At 41.2% G+C, this 25316-nt stretch overlaps 1 protein-coding gene across 7 annotated transcripts in view; it reads left to right on the top strand.

Annotated features, from left to right (window-relative positions):
• Nucleotides 1-25316, top strand: part of mprip (myosin phosphatase Rho interacting protein) — a 150351-nt gene that overhangs the window by 118212 nt on the left and 6823 nt on the right. For 4 of the 7 annotated variants that reach the window (XM_062964154.1, XM_062964153.1, XM_062964155.1 and 1 more), the window contains 9 exons: nucleotides 514-552; nucleotides 6624-7206; nucleotides 9009-9125; nucleotides 13220-17011; nucleotides 19244-19391; nucleotides 19498-19615; nucleotides 22477-22636; nucleotides 24534-24653; nucleotides 24801-24887. In XM_062964154.1, the coding sequence (XP_062820224.1) occupies nucleotides 514-552; nucleotides 6624-7206; nucleotides 9009-9125; nucleotides 13220-17011; nucleotides 19244-19391; nucleotides 19498-19615; nucleotides 22477-22636; nucleotides 24534-24653; nucleotides 24801-24887 (5164 nt within the window). The remainder of the gene's footprint in view (nucleotides 1-513; nucleotides 553-6623; nucleotides 7207-9008; nucleotides 9126-13219; nucleotides 17012-19243; nucleotides 19392-19497; nucleotides 19616-22476; nucleotides 22637-24533; nucleotides 24654-24800; nucleotides 24888-25316) is intronic. The other 3 variants (XM_062964158.1, XM_062964157.1, XM_062964152.1) reach the window with 2 other exon arrangements.

The following is a 25316-nucleotide window of genomic DNA, read 5'->3' on the forward strand; positions in this document are numbered from 1 at the left end:
GATCACAGATTCTCTGTTCCTTACCACGACACAGACTACATTAAATAAGTCATCAAACTTATTTTTAAACCGACTCAAAATCGAACAATTGAGTCCCCTTGATCCCCTCAGCTTAGGATCAATCTTCCCTGTGCCTCATCAGAGCACAGACTGAATCCCTTTTTTAAACTCTGCACTTCTTCAACAAAACGGCAGTTGGCTCTGCCTACTTCTCCATGGCAACCAGCCTCTGAGTGCTGAGATGCAATAACTGTAATACTTACCCTTTTAAAACACAAACACGCAATTAAACATAACATCTGTAAACCAAAAATTATACTTCATTACAAGCTGTATGTTCAGCCAGTTTTCGGCTTACAGAGATGACCAGACAGTGCCCCAAAAAGCAGCACCCGCAACTCAAAAAGAGCCTTTTCCCATCCTTTGTGCCTCACCCACTGCTGCCCGGGGGCTTCCGTGCCCTCTTCTTTTTCTCCTCACTCCTTCATATGTTTGATTTCCATGCACTCCCAGGAAAAGCTTCTCTTTGAAACTATCGGTGCTGAAGCCCAGGTTGGAAAACTGTGTTCTCTCCTGTATTAACGTTTTGTGGTTTGTATATATCTTGTGATTCAGTGCATGCTCCCTTCTTTGCGGCAGTTTGGAATGGGTTACAAGTCTTGCTTCTCCGCTTTGAAAATGTGCCGGCGAGGGGGGAGAAAGAAGAGAGCACCCGGGGCCTGGCTTTGGCCACCAAAGTGCCTCTTTTTGGTATAGCAATGCTCTCTGAGTTGTGTCACGACGAAGCCAGTATTTGATCATATAAAGTGGGAAGGATAACTACAACCTCCGACTTTTGTGAAATATAGAAGCAATGCAAATTACATGAGATTGCCTGGAAGGTTAGTCTTTACCAATGTTACGTTTTCGCATGGTCCCTGTAAAGGTGTTATTACGTCTAAGGCTCTTTCAGGCAGGGAGGAATCTTTTTATCCCACCGCTGCCACCAAATTGTAAAGATGCTTAATTACGAGGAGCTGCCACCAATTTGTAATGGAGCTAATTATGACTGCCACCAATTTGGAAAGATGGAACCACCAATTGAGATGATCTAGCCACCAAAGACTCAGAGAGGAGACCTGTTACTTTTACTTCTTTCTTCTTCTTATTCACTTTAGATGGCAGCGTAACTTGGTTTATAATATATATATGACAGAGGCTTCGATGTTGGAAAAACAAGAACAAGTTTATTCAGGCACAAAGCTTAATGGTTACAATGATGTTTCTCACGAAGAGGTATTCTTATTAACAGTTACACTAGAATAAGATGAATCAACTCTCACAAATATTACTTCTTTTACTTAAGGAAACTCTATTCCTCAGCCACTTTTATACCAGTCACCCCTGTGATCTGCTATCACAGATTCTCTGTTCCTTACTAGGACACAGATTATATCAAATAAGTCACCAAACTTATTTTAAACTGACTCCAAATGACCAACTGAGTCTACCTGATCACCTTAACCTAGGATCAGTCTTCCCTGTGCCTCATCAGAGCACAGACTGGCTCTCTTGTTTAAACTCTGCACTTCTTCAGCACAACGGCAGTTGGCTCCGCCCACTTCTCCATGGCAGCCAGCCTCTGAGTGCTGAGAGGCAGCAACTGCAATACTTACCCTTTTAAAACACAAACACACAATTAAACACAACACCTGTAAACCAAAAATTTGTACTTCATTACAGTCCCATATGTGGTTTTCCGTACCGAAAGCACGTAAAGGTAGAAGAGACACACAATCTCATCAGCAGGAAGTCACAGATGAAAGGTACATTCAATCTACATGATAGGAGATTCCACCTGAACATTAGGAAGAACCTCCTCACTGTGAGAGCTGTTCAGCAGTGGAACTCTCTGCTGCGGAGTGTAGTGGAGGCTCCTTTTTTGGAAGCTTTTACGCAGAGGCTGGATGGCCATCTGTCAGGGGTGCTTAGAATGTGATTTGCCTACTTCTTGGCAGGGGGTTGGACTGGATGGCCCGTGAGGTCTCTTCCAACTCTGTGATTCTATGATTCATGAATCCACAACACAGTTGGGTTGGTGTTGAATCCGTAAGAGACTACGATGTCTCTTGCAGCTACTCTTTGTTCAGTAACTATTCCGTAACGAAATATCCTGCCAGCATGGTAAAGAAATAGGCCTCGACGCCTCTGAACTGCAGTATCAAGTGCTCAGGAGTGACAGGTAAGCATATAAAGAGCCAAGCATTTCGCTAAGCAGCTGAAGCCCAAATGCCATCACAGCGTACCATCTTCTCGACACAAATGGAGTCTCATCCAAGGGAATCGGGCCGGCAGAACCATGGAATACAATATTATACTACTAATCTATATATATAAAAGGGTAGTGATATTTCGGCCTAGGACAAAACAACAAAACTACACATCCCAGAAACACTAAACTTGGCAGCACAACCCCTCATCCATGCCTCTACGTTCATACAACAAACAGCTCCAGCTACTCCAGAAAACAGCCAGGCTTTGAGACTGCAAGGCTATTCACTACTATTCCACCTGGCCAACAAAGGATTCCCATAAGCCACAGCAACGCGTGGCCGGGCAAAGCTAGTAATACAATATAATAATATTAATTATATATTATATATTAAATGTAATATTACTAATAATATTACCATATAATGATATATTACAATATAGTAATTTAATTGCTTATATTGTGCTATGCTAATAATATATTGTATGTTCATTTGATTTGTAAGCTGCTCTGAGAAGAGCCGGATATAAATGTAGCAAATAAATAAATAAGTGTTAATGTACAGGGTTGCAACAAATGTTGTTGGTTGCATCTTCATTTAGTTCTGAATAGAGTCCTGAACTGGTATGGATGGTCAAATGTATTTTTTTATTATTGGGGTTTAGTTTCCTGCTACTGGACTGAATGTTTGTGGAATCATTGGAGTTAGTTCTTTGCTGTCCAATTTTTAAACCCAGTCTGCAAATGTGCATGCTGAAGGCTGGCATGTGTTATGTTTTGTGGAAAGGCCTTGTCTGACGGTTCCTTTTAGGCTCTCCTCGGATGTCTGAATCTCCTTTCCTTGCCTGTCTGCTGCCTGTGTGTTTCGCTCTTTTCTTTTCTCAGTATCGACCTCGAGAGCTGCAGCTTTCCTTGTCAGTGATAGCTTGCATTAGGCCTTGTGCTGATAAAGAAAAAAAAAACCAACGTAGCATCTTGACATTTAGGCCTGTGATGTTTTCTTCATACTTCGCAGGACGTACAAAATCTGTTACAAAATGTGCTTCAGAACATGACTGTGTCCTGCTAGTAATGCTTTGGTATATCTTTTGTTGGGAACTGTTTCCTTAAGAAGTTTTATGATTCTGAATTATGATTCTGCAAAGCTTTGAAAACATTGCACTGGTTCTGGCTGAAACAATTCACTATCCTGGATGTTAAATGCTAAACATAGATCAGGATCCACGGCGAGAAGTTTCAGAGGTGCTGGAATAGGTGAAATTTTTAACAGCTTTGAGTTCTGGGTTGTTGTGTGTTTTCCGAGCTGAAGTGTACAGCCCAGAGAACGTGGCCATACAGCCCAGAAAACACGCACAACCCTGTGATTCTGGCCACTAAAGCCGTCGACAACATGAATGATTCTGGGTCACAGCAATGCTGACATTGTTGTTGTTGTGTGCCTCCAAATTATTTCCGACTCAAGGCAAGCCTGCAATGGGTTGTTCTTGGCAAGATTTGTTCAAAAGAGGTGTCATTGCCTTCCTTGGATCCAAAGCGTGACCATGGCTAAGCAGGGATTTAAACCTTGGTCTCCCAGATTCATAGCTGGACACCCCAACTGCTACACCATGCTGGCTCAGTGTTGTCCCTGGGATAAATTTTAAGAGAATATATGTTGGACAATGTTAAATTGGAGCCTAACGCTCTTGCTTTCCTAATAATAATAGCTCTTGGACTCTTACAAGTAAAACAAACAGTCAAAGAAGAAGAACCTGCCCTGGCAGAATATGTAAAGCAAAGTGAAGAACCTGCTTTGATTGAAGTCAAAAATCAGAAACTCCTCAAAGCACAGCAGACAAAAAACCAGTACAAGAAAACCGCACTACAAACTAGAGGTGACAGCTGGCACAACAAAACATTGCATGGAAAGTTCCTTGACAAAATTGAAGGAAAAGCTGATAAGGAGAAGACCTGGCTCTGGCTCACGAATGGGACCCTGAAGAAGGAAGGAGACAGAAGGCCTGATCCTTGCAGCCCAGGAGCAAGACATCAGGACAAAGGCCATTCAGGCCAAGATCGAAAAATCAGCTGATGACCCAAAATGCAGACTGTGCAAGGAAACCGACGAAACCATTGATCACATCCTCAGCTGCTGTAAGAAAATTGCACAGACAGACTACAAACAGAGGCACAACTATGTGGCCCAAATGATTCATTGGAACTTATGCCTCAAGTACCACCTTCCAGCAGCAAAGAACTGGTGGGATCACAAAGCTGCAAAAGTATTGGGAAATGAGCACGCAAAGATACTGTGAGACTTCCGAATCTAGACTGACAAAGTTCTGGAACACAACACACCAGACATCACAGTTGTGGAAAAGAAAAAGGTTTGGATCATTGATGTTGCCATCCCAGGTGACAGTCGCATTGAGGAAAAACAACAGGAAAAACTCAGCCGCTCTCAGGACCTCAAGATTGAACTTCAAAGACTCTGGCAGAAACCAGTGCAGGTGGTCCCGGTGGTGATGGGCACATTGGGTGCCGTGCCAAAAGATCTCAGCTGGCATTTGGAAACAATAGACATTGACAAAATCAACGATCTGTCACCTGACTGGGATCTGTGCGCATCATCTGATAATACATCACACAGTCCTAGACACTTGGGAAGTGTTCGACTTGTGATTTTGTGATATGAAATCCAGCATATCTATCTTGTTTGCTGTATAATAATAATAATAATAATAATAATAATAATAATAATAATAATAATAATAATAATAATAATAATATACATCACACAGTCCTAGACACTTGGGAAGCGTTCGACTTGTGATTTTGTGATACGAAATCCAGCATATCTATCTTGTTTGCTGTATAATAATAATAATAATAATAATAATAATAATAATAATAATAATAATAATATACATCACACAGTCCTAGACACTTGGGAAGCGTTCGACTTGTGATTTTGTGATACGAAATCCAGCATATTTATCTTGTTTGCTGTATAATAATAATAATAATAATAATAATAATAATAATAATAATAATAATAATATACATCACACAGTCCTAGACACTTGGGAAGCGTTCGACTTGTGATTTTGTGATACGAAATCCAGCATATCTGTCTTGTTTGCTGTGTCAGACTACTGTGTTTCCCCGAAAATAAGACAGTGTCTTATATTATTTTTTGCTCCCAAAGATGTGCTAGGTCTTATTTTCAGGGGATGTCTTATTTTTCCATGAAGAAGAATTCACATTTATTATTGAACAAAAAAATGAACATTTATTATATACTGTACAGTAGTTGTCATCACAAACCAGCATAACCAAACAAACTGTGAATCTTATCAAGAATTTCTTGTTACTACCATTATTTACATGTACAACAATCTATGGTACGTACATTTACCGATCCTTCAAGCTCTGGTGTTCTGTTTGGTGGACATGCTTCCATACAAAAACTTTGCTAGGTCTTATTTTCAGGGGAGGCCTTATATTTAGCAATTCAGCAAAAACTCTACTAGGTCTTATTTTCTGGGGATGTCTTATTTTAGGGGAAACAGGGTATGTCGTTGTGTCAATAATAATAATAATAATAACAACTGATCCTTGCAGCCCAGGAGCAAGCCATCAGAACAAATGCAATTAAGGCCAAGATTGAAAAATCAGCTGATGACCCAAAATGCAGACTGTGCAAGGAAACCGATGAAACCATTGATCATATCCTCAGCTGCTGTAAGAAAATCGCACAGACAGACTACAAACAGAGGCACAACTATGTGGCCCAAATGATTCATTGGAACTTATGCCTCAAGTACCACCTCCCAGCAGCAAAGAACTGGTGGGATCACAAACCTGCAAAAGTATTGGAAAATGAGCATGCAAAGATACTGTGGGACTTCCGAATCCAGACTGACAAAGTTCTGGAACACAACACACCAGACATCACAGTTGTGGAAAAGAACAAGGTTTGGATCATTGATGTTGCCATCCCAGGTGACAGTCGCATAGATGAAAAACAACAGGAAAAACTCAGCCGCTATCAGGACCTCAAGATTGAACTTCAAAGACTCTGGCAGAAACCAGTACAGGTGGTCCCGGTGGTGATGGGCACACTGGGTGCTGTGCCAAAAGATCTCAGCCGGCATTTGGAAACAATAGACATTGACAAAATCACGATCTGCCAACTGCAAAAGGCCACCCTACTGGGATCTGCACACATCATCAGAAAATACATCACACAGTCCTAGACACTTGGGAAGTGTTCGACTTGTGGTTTTGCGAAACGAAATCCAGCATGTCTATCTTGTTTGCTGTGCCATACAACGTTGTTGTGTCAATAATAATAATAATAATAATATCTCCTTTGGTTCATTTTTCCTAGCTCTTTGCCAGAAGAGAGGAGCAAAACTAGCTCCTCCCTGGACTCCTGTCCCAAGCCGAGCGAGAAGCAGGATGCGGAGCAAGCAGAGCTCGACCCCGAACACAAGCGGAGCCGTGCCCGGGAACGCAGGCGGGAGGGCCGCTCCAAGACCTTCGACTGGGCCGAGTTCCGTCCCATCCAGCAAGCCCTGGCACAGGAACGGGCCAACGTGGCGGAGAATTCGAAGGACGGCGGCACCACGTTCCCCAAAGAACCCGGAGAGGCGGATTCTGGGGAACTCGAGAGAGAGCGCGCTCGGCGGAGGGAGGAGAGACGCAAGCGATTCGAAAGCCTGGATGCTCCGGATGCGGGAAGCCCCGAAGACTTCTCCAGGATGGAGGTGGACAGGCTTCCGGGGTTGCCCACGCCTTCCGAAACCAAGTCGCACGTTCACGTGGAGATAGAGCAGCGCTGGCACCAAGTCGAGACGACGCCGCTGCGCGAGGAGAAGCAAGTCCCCATCGCCCCTTTGCACCTCTCGCACGCGGAGGACGGCAACGAATCGCTCAACAAGCAGCACCTCACCACGCTCCTGGAAAAGGAGGTAAGTGGGAAGCAGGCGCAAATATAAAATCTGGGCTTTGCATGACTGGCGCATGCTATAATGGCATAATGTCTGCCGTGGATGAAACCGGAAGAGGCTGATTTGGAAGTGCAAAGAACCGTTGCTTTCTTAGTTGTTCTTCTGCTCTTCCTTCCCTGTGAATATCTTTCTCGCTGTCACTTTGTCTTAGAAACTCCTTGAGACAATTACTAATGAGAAGGATCTGAAATTAATTTAATCTTAGGGGAAGAACATAACGTATATACTCTAATATAAGCAAAGGCACCTAATTTTACCACGAAATAAACTGCGAAATCATTGACTCAAGTATAAGCCGAGGGTGGTAAATATCAGAAATAAAAATAGATACCAAAAAATTACATTAATTGAGGCATCAGTAGGTTAAATGTTTTTGAATCTTTACATAAAGCTCAAATTTAAGAAAGATGCAAAGAAAGAAAAACAAATGGTTATGCTTATGTAAGGCCCGATTTCCCCTTTTAAGATGCCGTGCGTCAAGTGGGTTTCGTGGAGAGCTTTTTGGAGTTCAACCGGGATCGAGGAGAGATCGCAGGAGGATACTAGCTTTATTATTACCATATATACTCAAGTATAAGTCGACCCGAATATAAACCGAGGCACCTAATTTTACCACAAAAAACCTGAGAAAATATTGACTCCAGTATAAGCCAAGGGTGGTAAATTTCAGAAATAAAAATAGATACCAATAAAATTACATTAATTAATGGAGGCATCAGTAGGTTAAATGTTTTTGAATATTTACATCAAGCTCAAATTTAAGATGAGACTCTCCGACTCTGATTAAATCATTATTCTCATCTTCTTCAATGTAAATGTGCGTATGTATCTATTAATAATAATAGAGTAAAATAATACATGTAATAATAATAATAAATACAGGAAAATATTTATTTGCGACATTTATATACCGCCCTTCTCACCCCGAAGGACATGGAATAATAAATAGAGTAGATTAATAAATGTAATACAGTAGAGTCTCACTTATCCAACATAAACGGGTCGGCAGAAGCTTGGATAAGCAAATATCTTGGATAATAAGGAGGGATTAAGAAGAAGCCTATTAAACATCAAATTAGGTTATGATTTTACAAATTAAGCACCAAAACATCATGTTATACAACAAATTTGGCAGAAAAAGTAGTTCAATACGCAGTAATGTTACGTAGTAATTACTGTAATTACGAATTTCGCACCAAAATATTATGATATATTGAAAACATTGACTACCAAAATGCATTGGATAATCCAGACCGTTGGATAAGCGAGTCTTGGATAAATGAGACTCTACTGTAATAATAAGATCAGATTGAAATAATAAATGTAATAATAATAATAATAATAATAATGTAAAATAAATGTAATAGTAGCAACAATAATATAGTAAAATAATAAATGTAATAATGCCAATAATTATAGAGAAAAATAAATGTACCATATATTCTTGAGTATAAGCTGACCCAAATATAAGCCAACCAGGACCCTCACCCGAGCCGAAGGGGAATTTTTTAGCCCTAAAAAAAGGGCTGAAAAACTAGGCTTATACTTGAGTATATACAGTATTTGTAAATATCAGTTCAGTGGTAGTGTTGAAACTGGAATTTTATTCCTATATGTATTTTTTATCCTCTTCCACTTTACTCATCTGGTTTCTAATTGACTCTGTTGAGTTTAACGGAAAATTTTGATTGGATGTCCCATGGAATGTGTATCTTTGGTTTTTTTTTTCCCCCATTCTCACCTGCTTTGTGTCTTGATTTCAGCTGGAGCAGAGCCAGAAAACAGCTTCGGACCTTCTGGAGCAGAATCGTGTCCTGCAGGACCAGCTGAAAGTAGCCCTGGGCCGCGAACAGAGTGCCAGGGAAGGTTATGTTCTTCAGGTAGGAGAGTGCAAGGAAGGTCCCTTCCTGTGATTGTGGTTCTTATCTGCGGGGCTTCAGTCCAAGGTGCTTGTGTGTATGTCAGGAGAGTTCGGTGCTCCGAGTCATCGGATGGAAAAGGAGGTTTCGGTGGCATTCATCCTCTTTTTACAGGTACAGGTATAGAACAAGTGCCCCTTGTGTTCAGAGTTCTAGATATCCTGCCCAAGAATATTCTTTAACCACATCAAGAAGGAACCTCAAACTGTTTCTTTTGTGGGTACCGGTTTCTGTGGTTGGATGAGGATGGAGATACACGATGAGTTAAAAAAGCAGGAGGAAAACAACTGTGAGAGGCATTGAGTTTTTAAATTTTCTTTTCCATTTACTCAAAATGAGTTATCAAGGATACTTGAAAATCAAATACATTTGGAAAGTAGGTTTTAAGAGGTTAATTAAATACGTCTTAATACAGAGGCGTTATCAATTAACCAGACAAGTGAAAACTGCAGATAAGTGCAATAGAACCATTATATCTATATATATAAAAGGGTAATGGAATCACGGCACCGGACAAAACAACTAAACTAAACGCCCCACAACCTCGAAAACTGACAGCAAAACCTGTTATCCATGCCTCTACGTTCATACAACAAAAAGAAAAGAAAAATCAAGTCCTAGCCACAGCAACCCGTGGCCGGGCACAGCTAGTCTCTATATATAAAAGGGTAATGGAATCACGGCACCAGACAAAACAACTAAACTAAACGCCCCACAACCTTGAAAATTGACAGCACAACCTCTCATCCACGCCTCTATGTTCATACAACAAAAAGAAAAGAAAAATAAAGTCCTAGCCACAGCAACGCGTGGCCGGGCACAGCTAGTCTCTATATATAAAAGGGTAATGGAATCACGGCACCAGACAAAACAACTAAACTAAACGCCCCACAACCTTGAAAATTGACAGCACAACCTCTCATCCACGCCTCTATGTTCATACAACAAAAAGAAAAGAAAAATAAAGTCCTAGCCACAGCAACGCGTGGCCAGGCACAGCTAGTCTCTATATATAAAAGGGTAATGGAATCACGGCACCAGACAAAACAACTAAACTAAACGCCCCACAACCTTGAAAATTGACAGCACAACCTCTCATCCACGCCTCTATGTTCATACAACAAAAAGAAAAGAAAAATAAAGTCCTAGCCACAGCAACGCGTGGCCGGGCACAGCTAGTCTCTATATATAAAAGGGTAATGGAATCATGGCACCAGACAAAACAACTAAACTAAATGCCCCACAACCTTGAAAATTGACAGCACAACCTCTCATCCACGCCTCTATGTTCATACAACAAAAAGAAAAGAAAAATAAAGTCCTAGCCATAGCAACGCGTGGCCAGGCACAGCTAGTGTTTTCTATATTGATTCCTATTGTGACGTCTATATATGAAAAACAAGGAAAGATGCTTTGTGCTTCACTCTTATACATATAGGCAGATTGAATCATTTTATTTAATTAGACGGCAGCCTCCACTATTTTATTTCCATCATTTCTATCCCGCCCTTCTCACCGGAAGAGACTCAGGGCGGCTCACAGTCTGGCAAAATTCAATGGCAATATACAATACAAGAAGATAAAACATAAGCACTAATAAAATTAAGTACAGTAGAGTCTCACTTATCCAAGCTAAACGGGCTGGCAGAAGCTTGGATAAGCGAATATCTTGGATAATAAGGAGGGATTGAGGAAAAGCCTATTAAACATCAAATTAGGTTATGATTTTACAAATTAAGCACCAAAACATCATGTTAGACAACAAATTTGACAGAAAACGTAGTTCAATGCACAGTAATGCTATGTAGTAATTATTGTATTTACGAATTTAGCACCAAAATATCACGATATATTGAAAACATTGACTACAAAAATGGCTTAGATCATCCAGAAGCTTGGATAAGCGAGGCTTGGATAAGTGAGACTCTACTGTACTCAAATTTCTTCATCATATTGTCTTATTATTATACAGATGTATTTTTTTCTTTCTGGTACCTTTGAAAAAGAGTTGTATGTTCAGAACACATTGAGTTACAAGATTTTTCCTGCATCACCTATTTTTTCTCTCCCCAGCTTAGCAATGAAAATGCCTTGTCTTGTGTGCCATTAAGCTGTTTTGTAGGAATAGTGGATTCTTCTATTCATAAGTTCTGTTGTAGTAGCTCCTAAAGATGCCAATCACAGCTGTGATTCTTTAAATTTGATAAAAAGATACACAGAAAAGCAGTCCTTTCCACCCACCGCCAGACTGCCATGTCTTTAGAACCGTGAAGTAAGAGATCACAAAAAAAACACAGACATGTCCATGTTGTTTACCTGTTTCTATCTTTTCTTCCTTTTTTCTCCTAATACCTGATTGGTTTTGGTTTGTTTTTGTGAGTAAACAAGCAATACTTGTGAAAAGCTGGCAGATGCAGCTTCTTACGAGCACTCAGCTCAGCAATTTATTACGGTCTATGACCAGAATATATAGAAATGGGCACAGGTGCCCGAAAAGGGGAATCGCAGTTCCCATAAAAGTCAGATAAAAGAACAAGTTAAAAACATGGTATAATAAAAACAAATTAAAAGCAGACTATTAGCAGGGTCAGCTAATAGTAAATATTGATCCACTAAGTAGCTCTGGAGGGGGATAGAGCATTTTTTCTGCCCAAAAACCGGAGGTCGTAATTATTTGCTTTTCTCCCGTTCTTAATTCACACGTCAAGCGATACAGGTTTTCCTCTCCGTCAAGGTTTTGCGTATTTTCAGGGCTTGGTCGCATGCATGTTGAACTGAAGCCCCTCGTTGATCTCTTGTAATGTCTCCTTTCCTGCGTATCTCCTGCCTTGAGCTTGGTTGCAAGTTGAGCTCCTGAAGTCCGCTGGATGCAAAAACTAAAGTTCAGCATGACTATTGTTCTTCCTTTTTCCAAGACACCGATCGTGTCTTCTGGTTCTTCTGTCGGGAGCGGGGAAAGTCACTCTACTAATCTCTCTCGAGTTTGGATAATATTGCATGGGTATTTATTTCCTTGTGGAAGCATGTTATCTGACTTAATGTACCTGAGTGTCACATCTGTGGGCTGTCCCTGCCAGAAGTCACTGTACAGCAAGGCAGGCCAAATTATTAGGCTCAATGCTGTGCTTCTTTTTCCTCTTACTGTTTGTGTATTCTCTGAACCACCTTGTTTCTTGTCCAGCTCTCGCATGATTCTTTGTAAGTTTTTCTCTGTGCATGCATCATGGCTTTGGTTCAAATCTCTCCAGCGATCCTTGTTCTGATTTTTTTTTGTTCTCATCATATCCTTTCTTTCCTTCTCGCTTATTGTTGTTTAAAGAGTAAACAAACACAGCAGACACATCCAGAGGCTCCATATTTTACACGTAACTTACAATCGTGATGGTTTTATTTACTCATCATTACAAGATGCAGAAAACATCCATTTCAAATTTGTGACATTGACCTTACCATTTGCTGTTTCTTAAGAGTGGAGAGAGCAATCATGTTGCTTCTTGATTTCATCTCTATCAGGACAAGACACTTGCACACACAATATGTTCATACTTAGATCACCCCATTCCATATATCGTGATGAACAACAGAAACAAAACAAATCTTAACAGAATAGGCTTCCTAATTTATCCCTGAGCCTGAAAATTACGTCTTCCAGGTCTTACAAAAGATCGTCTTAAATTCTTCTGGCCATATCTCTTCCCGCAGTTTTCACTCCTTTCCAAATCTTTCTTCTTCTCGTCCTTCGTCATTTACGTTTCCTGTGGTGTCCCATCATTTTTATTTTTATTTTGTTTGATTCAGTTTGTTTCTCTTAGGCTGTCTTGCATTAAAGCTGTTTTGATGTTTACCATCCATGTTGTTTGTTTACCGGGAAGAAGCTGCCCCATTTCTCAAAGCAATTTTAAAAACAAAATAAAACTGGCAACATCCAAAATTGGAACAGATGTTTTGCGTGGTCAAACCACTTGCGAGGAGTAGTTCTGTGACCAGAGGTGTGACACTCAGAACTTGGAGCCAAGAGTGTTACTAATCTCCTATTTAATCGATTTTTTTTAAAGACTGAGGTGGCCACTTCCTCATCGGGGGCCTGGCAGAGACTTCATAAAGTCAATCGAGACCTCCAGAATGAGCTGGAAGCCCAATGTCAGCGCCAGGAGCTGATCAACCAGCAGATCCAGTCCCTCAAGCGTAGCTACGGGGAGGCAAAGGATGTCATTCGGCACCACGAGGCAGAGATCCAGAGCCTGCAAGCAAGGCTGAGCAATGCGGCCGCAGAGCTCTCCATCAAGGAGCAGACCCTGGCCAAGCTCAAAAATGACCTGAAGGCCGAAAAGAAGAAAGCCCAAGAGCAGATGGAAGAGTGGCAGCACAGCGAGACGGCACTGAGCTCCCAGTTGAAAGCCAGCGAGCAGAAGCTCAAGAAGGCTGAAGCTCTCCTGTTGGAAAAGACCCAAGAGCTGAGGGACCTGGAGACCCAACAGGCCTTGCAAAGAGATTACCAAAAAGAAGTGCAGCGGCTCCAGGATCGCATTGCTGACCTGAGCCGGCAGCTGAGCGCCAGTGAGCAGTCGCGAGTGTTGATGGAAGAGAAACTCCAGAGGAATTATGAGGCTTTGTTAGAAAGCTGCGAAAAGGAAAAGCAGGTTCTGATCCAGAGCTTGAAGGAGGTGGAGGATAAAGCCAGCGAGTACGAGAACCAGCTACAGAACAGTGAACAGCAGATGGAAATTTTGCAGAAAGAGAAACTGACTGCCAAATTTGAGAGCAGTGAAATTGTCCACCAACTCGAGGAGCAGCTGGAAATGAAGGAAGCAAGCATCCAGAAGCTTGTGGATCACATAAAGAGTCTTGAGGAGGAAAGGGATCAGATTAAATTCCGGTTCCAAGAGCTGATGAACCAGGTTGCCGAGTCGGATAATGAGGTGGCCAAGCTACAAGCCAAGCTGCAGCTGGAAGAGAGCAACTACCACACACTGGAGCGCTCCTATGAGGTGGTCTCGGGGCAATTTCAGAACTTGCAGAAGGTCCTGAAAGAGAAGGAGGAAGAGCTGAGAGTAGTGAGGGAAACCCACTTGAGGGTGGTTGAGAAAAGGGATCCAGATTTCAGTGAACCTTTATTCAAAAAGGCTGCCATGAGTGGCAGCATAGAAGAAAATCCACAAGATGAGGATGAGGATTTAACAACAGATATGGCTGATCCTGGCCAAATTGTTGAGAAAGTACAACATCCACAAGTGGAAGGAAAACTTCCAGTTTCAGATGTTATGATCATTCGTGGTACCAATGACGATGGCGGCCTTAATACCAACCAGAGGCAGATAGTTGAGCATACAGTGATGAACACAGAAGAAAGCAAATTTCCATCAAAGTCTACAGACTTTAATGAAAGGGAGGTTTTTCAGAAGGACTTATCAAAACCTGACGTCGAAATGCAAGGAGCCAAAAGGCAAAGGATTCGTTTCTCCAGCATCCAGTGCCAAAAGTATGTTCATCCCGATGGATCGGAGAAGACCTGGACAAGCAGCACCTCTTCAGACACCAGTCAGGATAGGTCACTCTCGGAAGACAGCATGTCATCGGAACCGGCTCCCTGTTACCCAGCCTCAGGTGACTCTGAGACTTATCTGTCTATAATCCACTCCTTGGAAACAAAGCTTTATATCACAGAAGAAAAGCTCAAAGACGTAACCATGAAACTTGAAAGCCAGCAGGGCCATAATCAAGACACTCTCATTGCACTCCATCAGCAGTGGGCCAATGCAGAAGCACAGCTGAGAGAACAGCTCCAGGAGAGTTTGGTTCAAGTGAGCATGTTGGCTTCACAGTTGGAAAGTGAGAAGCAGTCCAAACTTAAGCTGATTGAAAACCACGTCAATGAATTGAGTGGACTCCATGGAAGAAACAACCAAGCCTTGGTTTGCTTGAACCAGTGCAGAGAACAGCTAAGAATGTTGCCTACATCTGACAAGGAAAAAGAAATAGAGGTGTATCTAGATGCACTATCCAGTATGGAAAGTACTCTGTCCAGTGCAATCCAGGTCTTAAAACTGACGTTTTCTTTGCCCGACTGCCAAGCAGCAGTGTGTCCTACAGCCCAATCTTTGCAAGTAGAAGGCAGCCTTGTTGAACAAGAGAAACCTTCTTCTCTCCAGCAGCAACTGGAATTTTCTGGACGGAACCAGTTGAGGTTGCTTTCCAGGAGGCTGGCTTTTGAATCGTCTTTGATCAACCAGATAGCAGAGTCCTTGAGAGATGCATCTTCAAAGATTTCCTTGACCCTTAGAGAGATCCATGGTACAGTGGATGCCGTTCTGTTAGAGCCTTCAAACCTTTCACATACTGCAGTTGCCTTGGCGGATACTTTATCCAAAAAACTAGTATTGGAAGATCAGTTCTGGAGTCAGGTCGAGGAGCTAAGAAAGCACCTGGGTGCTGTGGATGAAGAAGAGAAGATGATGGAGGGTCCAGGTTCAAATGTCCCAGAATGTCTCATTCAGTCGGTTGCAGACAGCACACTGATCAAAGCAGAGCTTGGGTTTGTTGCCCAGAAAATGAGAGAATCCTTTCATCAGAGGTTGAAAACCATTGAAGAAGACCTGCACAACACTAAAACGGCTCTTCGGCAACATAAGTACATGTTGGAGGAAATCATGAAAGCTTACAGGACACCTGATTTTGAGGGAGTTATGCATCAAATTTCTAAAGCACTTGAAATACAAGAAGATGTTTCAGTCCATACAACATGGGACGTAAGCCTTCATGAATCCATGGCAGGAGCCCACCGTTTGCAGGATCTGAGCAGTCAAGCTCTGGCCGCCATTCAGGATGATCTTGCTCAGCAGCTCAAAGACAGGGCACGTCTTCTCCAAGAAATATCTGCTGCTCTTCTGTCTCTGTCTCCGGATGATGCCCTGAAAGACTGCCACAAGCTCCTCAAGATTTCTTGCAGCCCTCCTTATGATACTTGCATGGGGGGCCTTGAGCGTTACTCTTCTTTACTCGTGCAGGATGCGATTGTCCAGGCCCAGGTTTGTTACGGGGCTTATCGAGCAAGGCTGGAGTACGCCAAGGAGGCCAAGCTGTACAAGGACTCTCTTCAAAACGTGGACGCCTTGTGTCAGGAACGCATTCAGGCGGTTGCTGTTCTCCGAGAAGAGTATGAGGAGCTGCTCCGAAAGCAGCAGAACGAATACGCCGAAATGATCGCTGTGCTCGAAAGAGAGAACGCAGAACTCAAGACCAAAGTCGAGCAGCTCAACAATCAACGGAAGCTCCTGGAGGAGGAAGCTTACAAGCAGAGCAAAAAAATATCAGAGCTCCAAGGTAAATACGAAGAGGAAATCCACAACGTGGTTGAGCAGCTAAACCGAACGAAGGACTTGCTAAAGACGGAACAAGCGGAGGGCCTCCTTCGACTAGATGTCCTTCGGCAAGACAAGCAGAACTTAGAAAGGCACCACTTTGAGCAGATGCAAGCTCTGGAGGATGAGTTCCAGACCAAGATGAAAGAACTGCAAGTCCTCCACAATGAGGAGCTGCAGGCCTTGCAGGAACGTTACGACCAGAATCTGCAACATTTGCAGGAGTCCCTGGACGAGTACCAGAAGCAGCACCCAGAAACGTCGCTCTCAGTAGCAAGTGGTTCAGAAGAAACGTGGGCTGCAAATCAGGCCAACGGTGGAACGCAAGTCTCAGACAGCGAACGGAACGCCATGCACGGGTTACGAGAACGCATTCAAGAACTGGAAGCCCAAATGAACGTCATGAGAGACGAGCTGGAGAATAAGCACCTAGAAGGGAATGCATCCACCCTGCGGGAGAAATACCAGAAAGATTTTGAGAATCTTAAGGTGTATTTTTAATGCATTTAATCTTAATATGTCATTTGTGTGAGTCCCCTTCATGTCATTGCTCCTCCCTCCCTCCCACCCCTTTTAATAATAATAATAATAATAATAATAATAATAATAATAATAATAATAATAATAATAATAATAACAACTTTATTTTTATACCCCGCCTCTATCTCCCCAAAGGGGACTCAGGGCGGCTTACATGGGGCCAAGCCCGAATAAAAACAATAGCAGTATAAAACACAGCAATAGACAAAAACATGCACAATTAAAAAAATTAAACATCAGCCAATAAAAAACAAGAACTAATAAAAACATGGATTAAAACGGAGAGATTGTAAAAGTAGACTGGGTAAGGTGCACCATATAAATATTGTAAACAAGAGGTGACTGATAAAGTGCTGCGAATTCTTGGAAGTGCAAATTGGGATGGGAATAGACCCTGCTGTGTCTATATCAAGTTGATAAAGGTAAAAAGTACAAACTGGTATAAGAATGGTCACAGATACAGATTGCTATGGGGATTAGCAATCTTTATCTAAAGGCCTGAGTAAAGAGCCAGGTTTTCTCTTAAGGCAAAAGAGCTGGAGAGAAAAATCTGATTTTCCATGCGTAAGGGTCAGAAGTGTGAATCACAACCACAACACTTTTGCATGCGGGAAATTTTAAATAAATATTGAACATACTTCTATCTGGCCCTTGAAACATAAACAGATATTTTACCTTGCAAACTTTTGCAGGCTTAACGTTAATTGCTTGAGATAGTTCAAAGAGAGTCCTAGATTATTTTCCAATAATAATAATAATAATAATAATAATGATAATAAAACTTTATTTATACCCCGCCACCATCTCCCCAACGGGGACTCGGGGCGGCTTACATGGGGCCATGCCCAAAGCAATACAAAATAAACAGCATATAAAAACAACAAATCACAACACAATAAGCAATACAATAAATAATAATATCCAGTTACAGTACAAATCAAGAGGACAATAAGAACAATCTACATTTCATCTGTCTTTCAAACTTGAATAATAGTGTAATAGGCACACAAGTCTTCTAGAAATGGCTCCATTTATTTCTTCTTCTTTATTGACGCTGGTAATTTTGCAAAAATATACATTTTTGGTTTTGGCATTTCCCAGCTTAAAATACTTGTGCACAACCAACTTTGTTGCTGGGTTGTTGTATGTCTTTCAGGCTGTGTGGCCATGTTCCAGAAGTATTCTCTCCTGACGTTTCGCCCACATCTATGGCAGGCATCCTCAGAGGTTGTGAGGCATCTGAGGATGCCTGCCATAGATGTGGGCGAAACGTCAGGAGAGAATACTTCTGGAACATGGCCACACAGCCTGAAAAACATACAACAACCCTGCGATCCTGGCCATGAAAGCCTTCGACAACACAACTTTGTTGCTGATTTTGCAGTTACAGCTTGACATGTTAACACTGGAAAAAGCCAGGCTGATATTACTAACTCTTTACTCAAGCAAAGATCAGATGTTTTGGAATTCCTTAACAAGGAATAACACTGAGAAAATGAAATATGTCCCAAGTTTCAGATGTGATCTAGAAGGGTTGGGTAGACTTGCAGTGAGCCAGATGATTGAAAGTGTGCCTTTTCACTTCAAGGCTGGTTTATGAATAGAAACTTACAAATTCTATCCACAGTCTTGTGTCTGTCAAAAATATTTGGTAAACATCCCGTATTTCTCAAATACAAAACCTATATGAGAAGCAGCTTATACTTGGTTCAGGTCATTTTCATCGATTTTTGTGGTTTATTTAGTTCAGTTTGCTATTGCTACACAAAAACTATACTATATCACAGTAGAGCTGGGCTGACTGAACTGCCCACTTAGTCTTAACAAAATAATCTGAGTTTAGGATTCTTGAAATTCAAAATCTCTAATTCTTCCAGAAGCTTCCGTTTCAGAGGGTTCTGAAAGAACGCTGTCCTTAACCAACCATCTCGCAGGTGATTTTTTTTCATTAAATTACAATAGAAGAATGATGACTCTCCTCTTTTAAGTGTTCCAAACAAATCAGTAGACCACGATCCTCCCTTCCATGCATGCTTATGCCATCAGTGTTGTGCCTCAAATCATATTCATCTCGTTCTGGCGATCCATACTTTCATCCAGGTACATAATCACGTGTCTGTGTTTAGGTCGGACTGACAAAATATGTAAATAAAATGTAACGGCACTCCCTTTTTTTTCCAGGCAACATGTGAACGAGGGTTTGCGGCCATGGAAGAGACGCATCAGAAAAAGATAGAAGATCTGCAAAGGCAGCATCAGCGGGAACTGGAGAAACTACGGGAGGAGAAAGACCGCTTGCTAGCCGAGGAGACGGCAGCTACTATCTCAGGTAGAGCAAGAAGAAGGGCAACGTATTTGTAAACAAAGGGATTAACATGATGTTATTGTGGCCAAACCAGAGCTACACAAGTTGCAACCTTTCTTCCCTGTCACAGCCATCGAAGCCATGAAGAATGCCCACCGGGAGGAGCTTGAGCGGGAGCTGGAGAAGACTCAGCGCTCCCAAATCAGCAGCATCAACTCGGACATCGAAGCTCTCCAGAGACAATACCTGTATGTATTTCAGCATTTTGTAGGGAAATGGGAAAATACCCTGGGAAATAGTGGCACGTGATAGAACAAGTGACCATTTTGTATGTGTGTATGTCCGAGGGCTATCCAGAAAGTAGATTCGGCAAAGAAACACCATTCTGGCATCGCCTTATTGTTCTTCTATTACACTGCCGTGCACAAATGTACAACGCAGCCTCAAAATGGAATATTGTGTACCGAGCTGCATGTCTTGGCAGGAAAAAAGATATATTAAATCTGCAGGAAAGGGCAACCGAAATGAACAAAGGTCTGATACGACTCCATGAAGTCTCCAAGGTTTGGGGCATTTCTTTCTTCATTGAAATGAAGGATTTGCAGTTCGAGAATACCTAGAAAAGGCCTCGAAGGTATAAATGAAAAGGCAGATATTGGAGTCATATGATACTCAAGTTGTCAACAGAGAAATTTTCCTTTTCCCCTTTTGCATAATATTATAACCCCGTGACATTAACAGTCATAATATTAGAATATTTACATCCAAACAATGGAAATTCACGAGGCTGCATGGCTAGTTGTTTACTCTAGATGGGAAATACCTTAGGGTAAAGGCAAAGGGTAATGTCCCTTGAAATTAAGTTTTGTCCGACTCTGGGGGTTGGTGCTCATCGCCATTTCTAAGTTGAAGAGCCGGCGTTTTCCGCAGACACTTCCAAGGTCATGTGGCCACTGGCATGACTGCATGGATAGCCATTACCTTCCCGCTGGAGCGGTACCTATTGATCTACTCACATTTGCCTATCTTTTGAATTGCTAGGTTGGCAGGAGCTGGATCTAACAGCGGGTACTCACTCCGCTCCTCGGATTCGAACCTTCGATCTTTCGGTCTGCAAGTTCAGCCGCTCAGCGCTTTAACACGCTGTGCCATCAAGGGCACATACTGTATATACTCGAGTATAGGCCTAGTTTTTCAGCCCTTTTTTGGGACTAAAAAAAAATCCTCGGCTTATACTGAGGTGAGGGTCCTGGTGGGCTTATATTCAGGTCGGCTTATATTCAAGTATACATGGTATATTTATTATTATTATTGGTATTGTTACATTTATTATTTTACTCTATTATTATTATTACATTTATTATTTTACTCTGTTATTGTTGTTACTTTTACCCTTATTTTACTCTATTTTTATTATTATTATTAATACATTTATTATTTTACTCTATTATTACATTTATTATTTTACTGCATTTATTATTATTACATTTATTATTTCACTCTATTATTATTAAAAGGATACATAAGCACATTTACATTGAAGAAGATGAAAATAATGGTTTAATGAGAGTTGAACTGTCATATCCTAAATTACAGTTTTATGTAAAGATTCAAAAACATTTAAACTACTGATGCCTCAATTAATGTAATTTTATTGGTACCTTGGCTTATACTGGAGTCAACGTTTTCCCAGTTTTTTTGTGGTAAAATTAGGTGCCTCGGCTTATACTCAAGTATATATGGTATTTTGGAATATAATTGGTTAAAAAATTACCTTGTGGTTATAAATGTTTCTAAGAGATTGTAATCCTGTCCTGTAGAGCAGGCTTTAAGCAAAGTTCTGATCACCTGAAAAGGTTCATTTCAGAACTTCTATACAAAACTTCAACTTGGGTAGCTAATTGCTTTGCGGGAATAAACTATAGGCTGTTTGCAGAATATTACACTTTTTTAAAAATAGTTTTTTATTGGTTTTGCAGTTAAAATTTACAGTGAAAGTGTGTGAACAATAAATTCCAAGAAAGAAGGTGGGAGAAATAGGATGAAAGGAGGGGAAAGGGGGGAAAAAAACCAAACATAATCTTGGAGAGGAAAGGGAAGTAATAATAATAATAATAAAAAGACAAAACACAGAAAGTTACATAACATATAAACAAAAACAGAACAAAGACAGGTATAGTAATAAAATCCAAAAGAGTGATTCCCATCTCTTCCACTGCTACTTTAAGAAGTTTGTTTTTTACTTCTTTTCTTTTCTTTTTCCTTCCTTCTCTCTATTTGGTGACAGCATCTTCATATTGCTTTCAGTTGATATACCAACCTTCTATACAAATTATATTAGCACCTTCATTTGCATTTCTACCAAGTATTTTTTAATCGGATCCCAATTTGTTTGCTTTTTTGGAATACCATAATTATTTTTTAGTAAGTACGTCAATTTATCCATATTCATTATTTCCATAACCTTAATTAACCAACAGCCTAATTCGGGAATTTCTTTCCTTTTCCAATATTTGGCATATGTAATTCTAGCCGCCGTCGTGAGATAATTGAAAAGCGTCTCTTTGTTTTTATTATTTTCAATGTTGAGCATCCCCAGGAGAAAGTGTTTTGGGTCTAAAGTCTAGTTTAATTTGCAACATCTTTTGTATTGCCTGATGGATTTCTTTCCAGTATTTCTTCGCTTTTTTGCAAGTCCACCAACAATGGAAAAACGTTCCTACTTGGTCTTCGCATTTCCAACATTTGTTTGAGGTTTTTTTTTGTAATATTTTGATACTTTTTGGGGGGTCAAATACCAGCGGTAAAACATTTTAATCCAATTCTCTTTCAGTTCTGTTGCATATGTGATTTTTAATCTGGAGTTCCAGGCCCTCTCCCATTCTTCTAAATAAACTTTTTTACCAAGATTTTTTGCCCATTTGATCATACTGTCTTTTACTGTAAAAGACAGAATATTACACTTGAACGCTCCTTCCTTCCCATCATTGGCAGACTCTGCAAATGACTAGCCACCTCCTCCTCCTGTCCTGTATTAAGGGTGGGTTTAGTTGCTTTGAGACTCAAATCGCCTCGTGATCTTGCTTTCCCCCTCTGCCTCTCTCCTTAGGGAGGAGCTGCAGTCTGTCCAGCGTGAACTTGAAGTCCTCTCCGAGCAGTACTCTCAGAAGTGTTTGGAAAACGCTCACCTGGCCCAGGCCCTGGAGGCCGAGAGGCAGGCCCTCCGCCAGTGCCAGAGGGAGAACCAGGAGCTCAATGCACACAATCAGGTGAAGTCGCACGTGTCTGATGATAAAACTCTACTGGGGAAGAAAGGCTTTCCTGTGGCTTTACCCTGGAATCCACTTTTTCCAGTGACACTCTAGCTTTGGAAAGTAACAGCAAGGACTAGAGCAGGGGTCCCCAAACTTTTTAAGTGGAGGGCCGATTTACAGTCCCTCAGACTGTTAGGGGGCCGGACTAGGATGAAATAGTCCAAAATTAAGATTGTTGTTGTTGTGTGCCTTCAAGTCATTTCAGACTTAGGTCAACCCTAAGTCTAAAGTTTAGGACAGAGGCCAGTTCAATCACCTTGGAAGCCCATGGGCCTTAGTTTGGGGACCCCTGATCTAGATGATCATAAGACCATAGGTAAGGAAAGGGTCCCCCAAAGGCCATCTAGATAATCTCATAAAACCATAGGTAAGGAATAGGACCCTCAAAGGCCATCTAGATAATCTCATAAAACCATAGGTAAGGAAAAGGACCCTCAAAGGCCATCTAGATAATCTCATAAAACCATAGGTAAGGAAAAGGACCCTCAAAGGCCATCTAGATAATCTCATAAAACCATAGGTAAGGAAAAGGACCCTCAAAGGCCATCTAGATAATCTCATAAAACCATAGGTAAGGAAAGGGACCCTCAAAGGCCATCTAGATGGTCTCATAGGACCATAGGTAAGGAAAGTGACCTCTAAAAGTCATCTAGATGGTTTCATAAGGCCATAGCTAAGCAAAGAGACCTTTAAAGACCATCTAGACGATCTCATAAGACCATAGGTAAGCGAAAAGACCTCCAAAGACCAGGTAGACTTAGGTCAACTCTAAGTCTAAGGTTTAGGGCAGGGGCCAGGTCAATGACCTTGGAGGGCCGCATCCGGCCCCCGGGCCTTAGTTTGGGGGCCCCTGGACTAGAGGAACCACAATATTGGCTTTGTATGATTACAAGCATGAATTTCCTAGCAGAAAGAGTAAGGTGGGCATACCCTATTTCCCCTAAAATAAGACATCCCAAGAAAATAAGACCTAGTAGAGGTTTTGCTGAATTGCTAAATATAAGGCCTCCCCCGAAAGTAAGACCTAGCAAAGTTTTTGTTTGGAAGCATGCCTGCCAAACAAAACACCAGAGCTTCAAGGATCGGTAAATGTATGTACAGTAGAGTCTCACTTATCCACGCCCCGCTTATCCAAGCTTCTGGATAATCCAAGCCATTTTTGTAGTCAATGTTTTCATTGACTACAAAAATGCCTTGGATAAGCCTTTCACACGGGCGATTGGGTCAAAAATATCATGATACAGTAGAGTCTCACTTATCCAAGTTTCTGGATTATTCAAGCCATTTTTGTAGTCAATGTTTTCAATATATTGTGATATTTTGGTGCTAAATTCCTAAATACAGTAATTACAACATAACATTACTGCATATTGAACTACTTTTTCTGTGTTTCGTTGTGTAACATGATGTTTTGGCACTTAATTTGTAAAATCATAGCCTAATAGGTTTTTTCTTAATCCCTCCTTATTATCCAAGATATTCACTTATCCAAGCTTCTGCCGTCCTGTTTAGCTTGGATAAGTGAGACTCTACTGTACTATAGATTGTTGTACATGGAAATAATGGTTATAACAAGAAATTCTTGATAAGATTCACAGTTTGTTTGGTTATGCTGGTTTGTGATGACAACTACTGTACAGTATATAATAAATGTTCATTTTTTTTAACAATTAATGTGAATTCTTCATGGAAAAATAAGACATCACCTGAAAATAAGACCTTGCGCATCTTTGGGAACAAAAATTAATATAAGACACTGTCTTATTTTCGGGGAAACACGGTATCAGTTTGCCAAGATTAATATATTTATCCAGAACGGTTACTAATAGAAATGTTTTGGGTATCGTCACAGGAACTAAACAACCGCCTAGCTGCAGAAATCACCCGACTACGAACACTACTGACTGGGGAGGGCGGGATGGAGACCGCTGGTTCGCCTCTCACCCAAGGCAAGGATGCCTACGAATTGGAAGTGAGTGACCTCTGCGCCAATTCCAGATGTTGAGAAAGCTCAGGGGTGTTGCAAGTGTGAGATGGACTCGCATCCTTACCCTTTCTATAAACATTTTCCATTGGCTGCATCGATTTGCCTGGCATAAAAAGTTCTCCCCACTTGCAGGTCCTGTTGCGAGTCAAGGAATCCGAAATCCAGTACTTGAAGCAGGAAATCAGCTCCTTGAAGGATGAATTGCAAACAGCATTGAGGGTAAGAGTTTTGGAGAAGACAAACTCATTTTTTGTTTGAACAACACAAGTTATTTTAAAGATAGGAGCCTCCGGTGGCCTAGGGGATAAAAGCCTTGTGACTTAAAGGTTGGGTTGCTGACCTGAAGGCTGCCAGGTTCGAATCCCACCCGGGGACAGCATGGATGAGCTCCCTCTATTAGCTCAAACACAAATGACCTCCTATATATACAATTGAAAATGAATCAGTTCAGTAAACAATATATCTGGCAAATTAGTATACTGTTTAAATTCACAGTAATATCAAACACCATCAAATGGATTGTCCAATATACATTGAAATGCAGTCGGCGTTAAATTCACAGTAATAACAAGCAGCCTCAAATGGATTGTCCAATATACATTGAAATGCAATCAGCGTTGTGTATTCTAATGACGAAAAGAGTAAGTC

The sequence above is a fragment of the Anolis carolinensis genome, unplaced genomic scaffold (assembly GCF_035594765.1).
Source record: "Anolis carolinensis isolate JA03-04 unplaced genomic scaffold, rAnoCar3.1.pri scaffold_13, whole genome shotgun sequence".
NCBI lineage: Eukaryota > Metazoa > Chordata > Lepidosauria > Squamata > Dactyloidae > Anolis > Anolis carolinensis.